We start from the raw sequence: 12,516 nt of genomic DNA, 5'->3' as shown, positions 1-12,516 counted from the left end.
TCAGGACACCAGTATTCATTGAAACATAAATTTAAAACTGGAAAGGAACCTTCAGGTCATTGAATCCAGACCTTTCAATTTACAGATGAGGAAACTAAGACTTGACTATGTTTGACTATGTGATTGACTATGATCACGTGGGTAGTATCTGAGATGAGATTCAAACACAGGACTTCCTGACTCCAAGTCCCACACTCTAGCCACCATACCATACTACCCAGCTCTGCTATTAATGAACTCTGTAACCTTAGATAGGTCACTCTTAGCCTCAGTTTCTCTATCATTTGTATAAATTTTACAAAAGCTTATAAGTGTACATGGTGTATACTCTCCTACCCCACCTCCAATAGAATGTGAAATCCTTGGAGTCAGGGATTATTTCATTTGTATTACTGTATTTCAATGGCTAGCACAATACCTGGCACATTGTAGACACTTAAAAAATATTTATTGTATAAAGTGTGGTGACACCTTCTGTAATCCTTGCTGCTGGAGAAGACTGAGTCCAGTGGATTGCTTGAGCTCAGGAGTTCTGAGCAGCAGCAGGACTAATTCAATTAATGTGAGCCCTTAGCACTGGGGGGCATACCAGGCTGCTGAAGGAGGGACAAACCAACCCAGGTTGTAAAAACAGAGCAGATTGAAGCTACCATGCTGATTAATATTGGGATCAGGTCTATGAATGGCCACTGCACTCACAGCTCGGGCAAGATAGAAAGACCCAGCCTTCAGAAATACATAAATAAACCACAAATAGAGTGAATGAATGCTTGCTTATTGATTGATCAGCCTATAAAATGAAGGCGTTTGACTAGATGAATTTCAAGACTCTCTCTAGCCATAACATTACATGATTCTTACTTTGAACCTCAGGATATTTCATCATCAGAAGAAGGCCCCAGCAAAGTGTTGTCGATGTTGTCTCTGTCCCAGCACTAAAAATATCCAGTGTGCTAAAGAGTAGGTTTTTCTTGTGGAATTCAGGCTTTGGATTTTGACTTTCCTACAAGACACACATCATCATCCATAGTCACTGTTCACCGTTGCTCTGTTTGCAAATGTTTAGCAACCAGCTCTCCAGGGAAGGAAATGTACATAGGACACACTTTTAATTTTAATAGGTATTAATATGCATTCTCTACCACTTTCTTAAGCCTAGACAATCAACAAAACAATAAATCAAATGCTGATTTATAGCATTTGCTGATTTCCAAAGTGTAAATGCTCACACTGAAAATTGGATACTTTGGCTTGCAAGCCTGTATGGGCTGGCTGCAGCACACCTCTGACTGTGTGATTCTGACCTGTAAGGAAAATGGATGCTACCACTCTGAGAACCAGTAGCAGAAAATAGATTTTAAGCTTGCTATCAAGGGACAAAAATTCCACCAGAATGCTCATGATAGAGATTCTACAGATTTCTATGCAAAGACCTGGCTTAGTGCTATTATATTTAGAAGCAGTGCCAAAGAAAGAAGGGAAGAGATAGGGAACAAGCATTTATTAAACACTCACTGTATGCTGTTCTAAATGCTTTACAAATATTATCTCATTTGGGCTTTACAATAACCTTGGTAGGTAGGTGCTTTTATTATCCTCATCTCACGGTTGAGGAAACAGAGTCAGACAGAAGTTAAGACTTGCTCAGGATCACATGGCTAGCAAGTGTCTGAGGCTGGATTTGAATTTAGGTCTTCCTAAGTCCAGGCCCAGTTCTCTATCCTCTGCACCCCCTAGCTTCCCCTGGGTGGGGTTGTCATTGGTCAGTCATTCCAGTCATGTCCAACTCTTTGTGACCCCATTTGGGGTTTTCTTGCCAAAGATATTGGAATGATTTATTTTCTTCTCCAGCTCATTTTATAGATGAGGAAACTGAGGCAAACAGGTTAATTGACTTGCCCAGCGTCACACAGCTAGTAAGTGTCTGAACCCAGATTTGAACTCAGGAAGAGAAGTCTTGGTCAGCTAGGTGGCACAGTGGATAGAGCACCAGCCCTGAATTCAGGAGGACCTGAGTTCAAATCTGGCCTAGACACATAACACTTAATAGCTGTGTGACCCTGGGCAAATCACTTAACCCCATTGCCTAGCCGAAAAAGAAACAAAAAAAGAGGAAGAGAAGTCTTCCTGATTCCTGGATCCAGGCTCAGAAAACTCCAATAACTCAACTTCTAGGGACTGATAAATGGGGATAATAATATTGGACCCATCACATGGGTTTCTTAAGAGAGTCAAATGACATAACCCATGTGACAATGACTTGAAAAATTTAAAGGCCTATAGCAGTATAAGGAATTGGACAAGATGATCTCTATGGAATTTTCTAGCTCTAAATCCTAAGATTCTCTGACCTCACTAAAATGTATTTCCTGAAGGCCAAGAACTGTTCTATTTGTATCTCTAACAGTATAGTGTCTGACATTCGTTAACAATTGAATGAATGAATGAATGAGTGGAAATTACAGGGAGGCAATAATAAATGGAACTCCCAAACACTGAGAGCTATCTAAAGGTGGAATGAGAAGCCTGGAGAGGTAATGAGCTCCCTAGTCACGGAGGCTAGATGGGTAGCTATAGAGAATTTCGTAGAAGGGATTGCTTCTCCAAATTGAACTAGATGACTCTGGAAAACCCTTCTAATTCAAAGATTCTGTGATGATTCCATAATCATGTGATCATGTATCAATCACCACATGAAAACTGGATCCAACTCCAGCTGTGGATGCTTACTAGCTGGGTGACTTCTCTCAAACTCCATTTCTTTATGCGGATAACAAGAGCACCTACCTCATAGGAATTGCTGAATTCGTGCATAGTACTTTGAAAACATTAAATTGCTATGTAAATGGATGGTATTATTGTTGTTATCTTTGTTGTTATTAACCCTATAAAACTCGGTATGGAAATCTGCCAGGAAAATTGATAGAGCTCAAAGTCCTGGAGGGTCATGGAGCGACTCTGCAGTTAACATAGAAACTATGCTTACCTGCTGCTGTTTTAACAAAAAGGAGTCCACAAAACCAGTTAAATGACTGACATTAAGATGGAGGGCATGTTTCTCAAATAGCTTGTGAAAGAAATTGGTGATCTCCTGAATATTCTGTAGGACCCTCCTGTGGGCTCCAATCAGGAATCCCAGAAAAGGAAAGCAATTATATAGCTAGGCAGAAAAAAATGAGAAAAGAGGTAGTTATTGCAAGCATGCTGATTACCATAGATTAATAGCTGCCATCTGGGAGAACAGAATGAAATCTGCTTATATTTTTTGCATAAAATACTTCCTCTCCACAGAAGGCCTGAGAATCCTCACAGTCCTACCTTAACACATTTTATTATGTGTGTCTCCTCCCTCCCCACCCTCCACTTATAGGACCCAGCCACATGAGTCCTTATTAATGCTCCTTTTATTTTTTTTTACACAGCATTTTTGAAAGGACTGAGAATAAATATCCGCTAATGTTCTACTTTAAAAAATGCTTACTTGAATCTAATTAGACCAATATGTGTTTGAAGTGATGGCCTTGATAATGACTAATAAAATATGCTTGGGCATACTCAAATATACTTTCCAAAGTATGTATTCAAGTTTACATAAATTCAGGTTTCTCAGATGCACACCTTTTATTGTTTCAACGGAATCTGCTACCCCACCAAAGGCATAGTATTTGCTATTTCTTTTTTTTATTTGCTTTTGTTTTTTTTTTTTTAGGCAATTGGGTTTAAGTGACTTGCCCAGGGTCACACAGCTAGTAAGTGTCAAGTGTTTGTTCTGAGGCTGGATTTGAATTCACGTCCTCCTGACTTCAGGGCCAGTGCTCTACCCATTGTGCCACCTAGCTGCCCCAAAGTATTGCTATTTCTAATCATGCCCCATGCCCACCCTGGAGCATGAGGCTTTCTCCTCCTGAAATGCTGTCCACGCTTCTCCCCACATATCCCCAGTTACCTCCAAATCCCCATTCAAACATCAGACTGATCAGACTAGTTGCTAGTGCCTCCCCACCAACGCTCGCCCCTCAACAAACTAACTTCCATTCATTTTCTATATACAGGATGTCCCAAAAGTCTTAGCAGATTTTAAGTTCTTACGGTTTTAAGATGCACTAAGACTTTTGAGACATGCCGAATTTTGTGTATACTTAACTGTGGGTGTGTTGTCCCTTCCCCACTTCCTACCCCAGCCCCAGGATGTAAGCTCATTGAGGGCAGGCGACACTTCATTTACCTCCAGAGCCCAGCACAGCACCTGGCACATGGTCGGTACTTAGTGAATGCTGGTTGAGAGACTGATTAATGCAAATCTTGCCCACCCCACCACTCTCAATTCAAATACCTTCTTCTGTGTAAAGGACCATCCCCCTCCCAAAGGGATTTCCCTCTTCTTTGAACTTACACAGCATTTCCTGTTTACACCACTCTTTTGGGAAGAAATGATGAACTGACTCATGACATCTCTTGCGTTGTTGGGTGCTGTTGTTCACCCTCCATTTTTTGAAGAGGGCCAATGACATCACGGGGGAAATGTCTTGACTTACACATGAGTTGGATTTAAGGGAGGCAGAGCTGCACAAAGTTAGCAGCCTCACTCTCTTCCAGAGTCACTGACGTCCGGTAGCAGGACAAACGTCAAGATAACTAGTGATGACCCAGGATGCAATGGATAACCTCAGCATCTTCAATGTCTGACCAAGCTCTAAGCCCTCCACAGCCCCTGCTTCAGCTTCCTTCGTGGCTATTGGGACATATTGTTCTTATCCATCCATTCTGCCAGGGGAAGAATTCCCCTAATTCACTGACAGGTTTGAGGTCTATCAGTTACCCGCAACCCCGCGTAGCCCAGTCTGCTGAAATGGTTTACCAGGGTGTGGTCACTGGCTGTGCTACAGTTTCTTGTTGGGTAGCCTCCGGTCCAGTACAGATCTGGACTCACCTGGACCTTAGAGTGCCTATCTTAGAAGCTTTTCAATAGCCAATACTCTATAGGGCTTGTGTTTTGACCCTCACCCAGACAAATCTGGGAACATAGAATCTAGCTAACATGAACTCGGGGATATCACGAGGGTACAGTGACACCCACAAGCAACCAAGGTTTCTTAGGGACATTTGATTATGGTGCATATTACAAAACAGATAAAAGGCATAAATGAAACAAGCAAGGTACAAACTCATAATATCAATAAAGAAATCACTCCTAAATGGGAAGAGTTGGAGCTTCCCTAGTGAGATCCATCACGGAGTCCCTTCCTGCCTCTGGTTTTCCCTTGGAGTCTTGAGTGGTCAGCATTTGTCAGGCCCTTCAGCATCTGCACCGTGCAAACATGTTACAGTAACTTCCAGAGATCTTGCTTCTGGTGCTGACCCAACAACACCTCAGCCAGTGGCTGCCATTACTTTCAGACACTGTTCCCCAGTGGCCGAGGCTTGCCTTCTTGCTCCCAGAAGTCTCTACTCAGTGCCAACAATCTGCATTCCCCTGCGCATGTTGGGCCCACAGCATTCTGGGAAATGCAGAGTTTGTTTCTTTCTAATCAACAATCACCCTTCTCTTCCAAAGGGCAAAGAAAAGGAGGAAAAACTCAGAGCAATTGTTTGGAAGTTAGAGAACCTGGGTAAAATTATGGTTCTGCCACTTATCATCTGCATGACCTTCACTTAAGTCACTAACCCTCTCAGGGCCTCAGTTTCCTGATCTATACAATAAGGAGGTTAGACCCAATGATCTCTAAGGTCCCTCCCAGCACTAAATCTATGATACCTCACATGCCTTCCACATTGTCTCCCAAGTTGAAGAAATTATGGCACTTACAAATTAAAGCAAGTTCACAGGCACATTACATAATAATAGGCATAGTACATATTTTTCAACATGATATAGCAGGATGGTGTACAGTAGACTATGCAAGTATATAGTATACAACAGCCAATGTTAATTATCCAAAGTAGACCAGATGCATGAATCATATAGAGATACATTATTGTTGTTGACTCATTTCAGTTGTGTTCGACACTTCACGACTCCATTTAAGGTTTTCTTGGCAAAGGTACTGGAATGGTTTGCCATTTCCTTCTCCAGCTTATTTTACAGATGAGGAAACTGAGGAAAACAGGGTTAAGTGACTTGTCCAGGTTCACACATCTAGGAAGTGTCTGAGGCCAAATTTGAATTCAGGGAGATTGCATCTTCCTGACTTTGGGCCTGCACTCTGTGCACTATGGCGCCACCTAGCAGCCATGAAGGCGTGTACCACAAAACATTTGGCGTTAAGAGTCCTGGGTACCTTTCATACATAGCCTCAATTAGCCAGGTGCCACCCTGCCTCAAAGGTAGCAGTCATTCCTGGCTATATCAATGACCATCCTTCTTACGGTGCTATACATCAGCCTTGTCACCAGCTGGGGCTGTTATTTCTAGGTCTTTGATTTCTTTACCTTCTAAAGGCAATCTAGTATTCTCAAGCCCGCCAGCCTTAAGTTCCAAACCAGGGCCCACAGGTGGTCCAGGTAAGATGGTATGATCCACAGACCCTCAGGCAGCCTCTCTAATCACCATCATTCTGTTAGTACAAAACTGTCCTCCAAGCCATCTAGGCTGGCAATAATGTGTTATCATAAAAAGAACTCATATTTATTTAGCATTTTAAGGTTTGTAAAGCACTTTACATGTATGAGTTCACTGATCTCACAACAACCCTATGAGTTGAGGGTTACTATGAACTCTCCCAGTACAGATAAGGAAATAGAAGCTTAGACAGGCAAAGCATCTTGCCTAGGATCACACAGCCACCAAGCATCAAAGGCAGGATTCGAACCCAGATGTACTTGATTTTAGCTCCAACACTCTACCTACTTAATATGTTGCCTCTTCACAAAGGATTTGCTTAGGTCAGCAAAAGCCAGCACTGGTGCCTGAGAGACACAGCAAACCAGGGCCATTAAACTTTGATCACTCTTTCTCCCCCTTCAAAGCAATTGTGAGTTTATTTAGAATAAGACAATAAATAATAACTAAGTGGTACAATAGATAGGGAACTGGATCTGGAATCTGGAAGACCTGAGTTCATACTTGACCTCAGATACTTAGTAGCTGTGTGACCCTGGACAGGTCACTTAACTCTGTTTGCCTCAGTTTCCTCATCTATAAGATGGTAATAATATCACCTACCTCCCAGGGTCATTGTGAAGATAAAAATCAGATAATATTTATAAAGTATTCAGCACACTGTCTGCTACATAGTAGGTACTATATAAATACTAGTTATTATTATCATTCCTTTCCCCTTATAGTAGGAAGAATATATAATGATGAAGCCTTTAAAAATAGATCAGAGATTTAGAGTTGTGTAGGATTATTTAAATTATCTAGATCAACTCCTTCATTTTACAGACGAGACCGAGGTCCAGAAGGTTGAAGTAACTTACTCAAAGTTACATGGGGGTAGAGCTGAGATTTGAACTCAGGTCTTCTGACTGAAAATCCAGCTAGTAGAAGCAGCAGAACCAGGGCTTTCAACAGCACAAGACTCCTAACTTTCAGTCTAGAGTTCTCTTCACCACTCTTTGCTGCCTCTCACTTAAATGTGCCTATCCTCTCTTTAAGAAACCACATGTATGCATCACTCACTCCTGCCAGAGAGGTAAGGAGTTTCAAAGTCACAGAGAAAGACGTGGGTTTTGGGGGCCTGGCCAATGTGGAAGTTTGTTTTACTAGATTATATATATATATATATATATATATATATATATATATATATATATATATATATATATCTTTATCAGGGCAGCTACGTGGCACAATGGATGGAGTACCATGCCTGAAGTCAGGAAGATCCTAGTTCAAATACTACCTCTGACACTAGCCATGTGACCCTGGGTAAGTCATTTAACCCTGTTTGCCTCAGTTCCTCATCTGTAAAATGAGATGAAGAAGGAAATGACAAACCACTCCAACCTCTTTGCCAAGAAAACCCCAAATGGGGTCACAAAGAATCAGATGTGACTGAACAACAATACATATTTATGATGAGATTTTGTTTTTAGGGTTTTGTGTGTGTGTGTGTGTGTTTTCAAGGAGTAGAAGGAATAAAAAAGATATAAACTCATGTAAAAATAAATGTATTTTTTAAATAATAAAGGACTACATACATATGTAGTCCTTTTAGGATAGGCTCAGGCACCTTGCTTCTAGTAACCTAATCCTCAAATGTTCCCCCAATAGTGGGAAGTTTTTCTCTAAGAGATGAATTGAAAAATACCCTTCTTTCTCATATCAGTCAATTTCTCACTGTAAAAATATTTGACTCAGTTAATTTTAACTTAATTTGCATATTGAAACTGACCTTAACTTTTATTTTGAACAACCTGCTTTGCCAGGTTGTTCCTAGCAACAATTTCAGATATTCTTTCAGTTAAGAAATATCCCTACAAACAGAATAAAAACTGGCATAAAATGCTGATCACAATATTATCTAATTTTAAATGGGTTGGGGGGGGCCACCTAGCTGCCTGCCAAAACCATAGGACTATTACAGTTACACTGTAAGTATATACTGCATTCAGCCCCTTCGTAACCTAGATCCTTCTATCTTTGGTTATCTAACATCTACTTATTCCCCTAACTAACATTATGCCTCAGTTCCTCATCTGCAAAATGCAGATAATAATAACCTACCTACTAGGGGTATTGGGATGGGCAGCTAGGTGGTGCAATGGATAGAGTTCTAGGCCTGGAGTCAGGAAGACTCATCAACCCGAGTTCAAATCCAGCCTCAGACACTTACTAGCTGTGTGACCCTGGGCAAGTCACTTAACCTTGCTTGCCTCAGTTTCTTCACCTATAAAATGAGCTGGGGAAGGAAATGGCACACTGCTCTGGTATCTTTGCCAAGGAAACCTCAAATGATATCATGAAGAGTTCGACATGATAGAAATGACTGAACAACAACAAAGGAGTGTTGTGAGGATAAAATGAGATAGTGTTCACAAAGCTTTTTGCAAACCTTAAAGCATTATATAAATGCTATTATGCTGTCCTATTTCAATTTGTTCTTTTCTCTTCTTTTTAAGACTGGATCTCCTCATCCTGTCCAAGCTGAAAATACTTAGACTATTCATAAGCTCCATGGGAACTTTGATCTGCTTCATTTCTGACCTAGGTTGTTTTGCCTTTCTGTTGCAAGCTGGTGACCCCTTTGTTCCCAGAGATTCACCACACTGATGCCAGACTTGGTGGACATATGCTATCCACACTGCCCAATGTAGAACAAAACTCCTAAACTTAAGAGATCCTCCAGCTTTAGCTTCCCTGGTAGCTGAGGTTACCATTACGTGCCACCATGCCACATCGTTTCATTTCACTTCAATTCAACAAGCAATTTTTAAAGTTTCTTGCAGTGTGATATGGTGGAAAGATCATACAATTTGGAGCCAAAAAGACTTGGGTTCAAATCTCCACTCTGCTACAAATCATTTGTGTGAATAGGAGTAAATAATGTAACCTCTATGGATCTCAGTATCCTCATTTGTAAAATCAGAAAGACCAGACTAAAAATGCTGTTGATGGAGCTGTGAACTAATGTAACCACTATGGAAAGCAATAGGAAATTAGGCTAAAAAGTGACTCAGTGTCCATACCTTTTGACTGAAAGGTCCTACTCCTACAGATCTACTCCAAGTATGTCAAAGACAAAAAGAAAAGCCCCATACACACACACACACACACACACACACACACCCCAAAACATTTAAAACAGAACTTTTTCTGGTAGCAAAGAACTAGAAAAAAAAAGTAGATTCATCCATCCAACCATTCATTCATTCAATAAACATTTATTAAGCACCTACTGTGTGCCAGCATTGTACTAAAGCACTGGGGACACAAAAAGAAACAAAAGACAATCCTTGCCCATCAATCGAGGAGTAGCTAAACAATGCAGAGGTACTTTAACACAATGAGATTTAATTCACCAAAAAGAAAGATGAATATGAAGACTTCTGAGAAACATGGGAAGACATAAATGAACCAAATCAGTGTAAAGTAAGTGGGACCAGGAAAATAATCCCCACTATGACTATAACAATGTAAAAGGAAAGAGTCAAAAGAAGCATAAAACCATTGTGTAATTATAATGGCCATAGAGAATTGACAAAAATATACTTCCCTCCCTTCTTTACAGAAGTGGGGGATTATGGGTATGGAATATTGCATAAACTGTAAGATTCACTTATATGGTGGTTTGTTTTACTCCTTTTACTCTTCCCTAATTTGTGGTTCAGTAGATAGAGCACCGGACCTGGAGTCAGGAACACCTGAGTTCAAATTTGGCGTTAGGCGCTTGCAAGCTGTGTGACCCTGAGTAAGTCATTTAATTCTGTTTGCCGCAGTTCTTCATCTGTAAAATAAGCTGGAGAAGGAAACAGCAAGCCACTCCAGCATCTTTGCCAAGAAAACCTCAAATGGACACTAATGCATTGTTGGTGGAGTTGTGAACTGATCCAACTATTCTGGAGAGCAATTTGGAAACTATGCCCAAAGGACAATCAAACTGTACATACCTTTTGATCCAGCAATACCACTACTAGGTTTGTATCCCAAAGAGGTCATAAAAAAAGAAAAAGTACAAAAAAGTACAAAAAGTACATGTATAAAAATATTTATAGCAGTTCTTTTTGTGGTGGCAAAGAAATGGAAATTGAAGGAATGCCCATCAATTGGGGAATGGCTGAACAAGTGTTTTATGAATGTATTGGAATACTATTGTGCTATAAGAAATGATGAGCAAACAGATTTCAGAAAAACCTGGAAAGACTTCTATGAACTGATGCTGAGTGAAGTGAGCAGAACCAAAAGAACATTGTACACAGTAACAGCCATATTTTGTGATAAACTATGACTGAGCTCTTCTCACCAATATAATGATCCAAGGCAATTACAAAGGACCCATGATGGAAAATGCTATCCATATCCAGAGAAAGAACTATGGAATCTGAATGCAGATCAAAGCACACTATATTCACTTTTTTTTTGTTTTTTGTAGTTTTTTTCTTTTGTTCTCTTTCTTCTTTCACAACATAACTAATTTGGAAATGTTTAACACGATTGCACCTGTATAACCTATATCAGATAGCTTACTGTTTTCGTGGGAGGGGAGGGGACAGAGGGAGAAAAATTTGGAACTTAGAATCTTATGAAAGATCAATGTGGAAAACTGAAAAAATTATAATTATAATATAATTATAATTAGTTAATTTTTTTTAGTTTTCACCATTCACTTCCACAAGATTTTGAGTTTTAAATTTTCTCCCCCTCTTGCTCTTCCCCCCTACTTAAGACGGCATGCAATCTGATATAGGCTCTATTTATACATTCATATTAAACATATTTTCACATTAGTCATGTTGTAAAGAAGAATTAGAAATAATAATAGGAACCACAAGAAAGAAGAAACAAAACAAAACAACAAAAGAAAAGGAGAGCAAATAATACTCTTCCACCTGCATTCAGACTCCTGAGTTCTTTCTCTGGATGAGGATAGAATTTTTCATCATGAGTCTTTTGGAGTGTTCTTAGATTGCTGCATTGCTGAGAAGAACTAAATCTATCAAAGTCAGTCATCACACACAATGTTGCTGTTACATTGTGTAATTGTGTACAATGTTCTCCTGGTTCTGCTCACTTCACTCGGCATCAGTTCATAGAAGTCTTTCCAGGTTTTTCTGAAGTCTGCCTGCTCACCATTTCTTATAGCACAATAGTATTCCATTACAATCATATACCACAACTTGTTCAGCCACTCCCCAATTGATGGGCATCCTCTCAATTTCCAATTCTTGGCCACCACAAAAAGAGCTGCTATGAATATATTTGTACATGTGGGTCCTTTTCCCATTTAACAAAATGCTATTTAAAAAGAAAGAAAACCCCAAATGAGGTCACAAAGAGTCAAACACAACCAAAACAAGTGAACAACAGCAATAAAGCAATAGAAAGCCAGACCTATACTAATGCCCCTCTTTCGGTCCTCGTGAGTTGAGAGAAGTGGCCTTTAGGGGGAACAGTTAAAAGAAATATGGTGGTGTTTGTTGTTCAGTCAGTTTTCAGGTATTTTCTTGGCAACTGAAATGGCTTGCCATTTCCTTCTCCAGCTCATTTTACAGATGAGGAAACTGAGGCAAACAGAGTGAAGTGACTTGCACAGCTAGTTAGCATCTAAGGCTGGATTTGAACTCATGTCTTCCTGACTCCACGCTTTATGCTCTATCCACTGTGCCATCTAACTCCCCAAGAGGGATTGTGACATCAAGGGAAAGCCAGGTTTCAGTTAAACTGCAAGGAGGAATGTTAGCTGAAAAGTTTGTTGAGAATATAGTAAGAATTTGTAAACATGTATGGAAAGGATGATGGTTAGAGTGGGTCTGGAGAGAAGAACCAGGGGCAGCTAGGTGGTACAGTGGATAGAGCACTGGCCCTGGAGTCAGGAGGACCTGAGCTCCAACTTCAGACTAAACACTTGACACTTA

The 12,516-nt window shown here is 40.2% G+C and overlaps 1 protein-coding gene across 1 annotated transcript in view; it reads right to left on the bottom strand.

The window, feature by feature from the left end:
* Positions 1-12,516, bottom strand: part of LOC110202495 (cytochrome P450 2K1-like) — a 67,301-nt gene that overhangs the window by 14,957 nt on the left and 39,828 nt on the right. The window contains exons 5-6 of the mRNA XM_078152914.1: positions 2,987-3,160; positions 862-1,003 (exon numbers count right to left, since the gene is read on the bottom strand). Coding sequence (XP_078009040.1) covers positions 862-1,003; positions 2,987-3,160 — 316 coding nt within the window. The remainder of the gene's footprint in view (positions 1-861; positions 1,004-2,986; positions 3,161-12,516) is intronic.

Source organism: Phascolarctos cinereus, unplaced genomic scaffold, assembly GCF_003287225.1.
Source record: "Phascolarctos cinereus isolate Bilbo 61053 unplaced genomic scaffold, phaCin_HiC Scaffold_4;HRSCAF=312, whole genome shotgun sequence".
Lineage (NCBI taxonomy): Eukaryota > Metazoa > Chordata > Mammalia > Diprotodontia > Phascolarctidae > Phascolarctos > Phascolarctos cinereus.
Note: the sequence above shows the minus strand (reverse complement) of the source record. Positions and strands in the feature narration are given on the sequence as shown.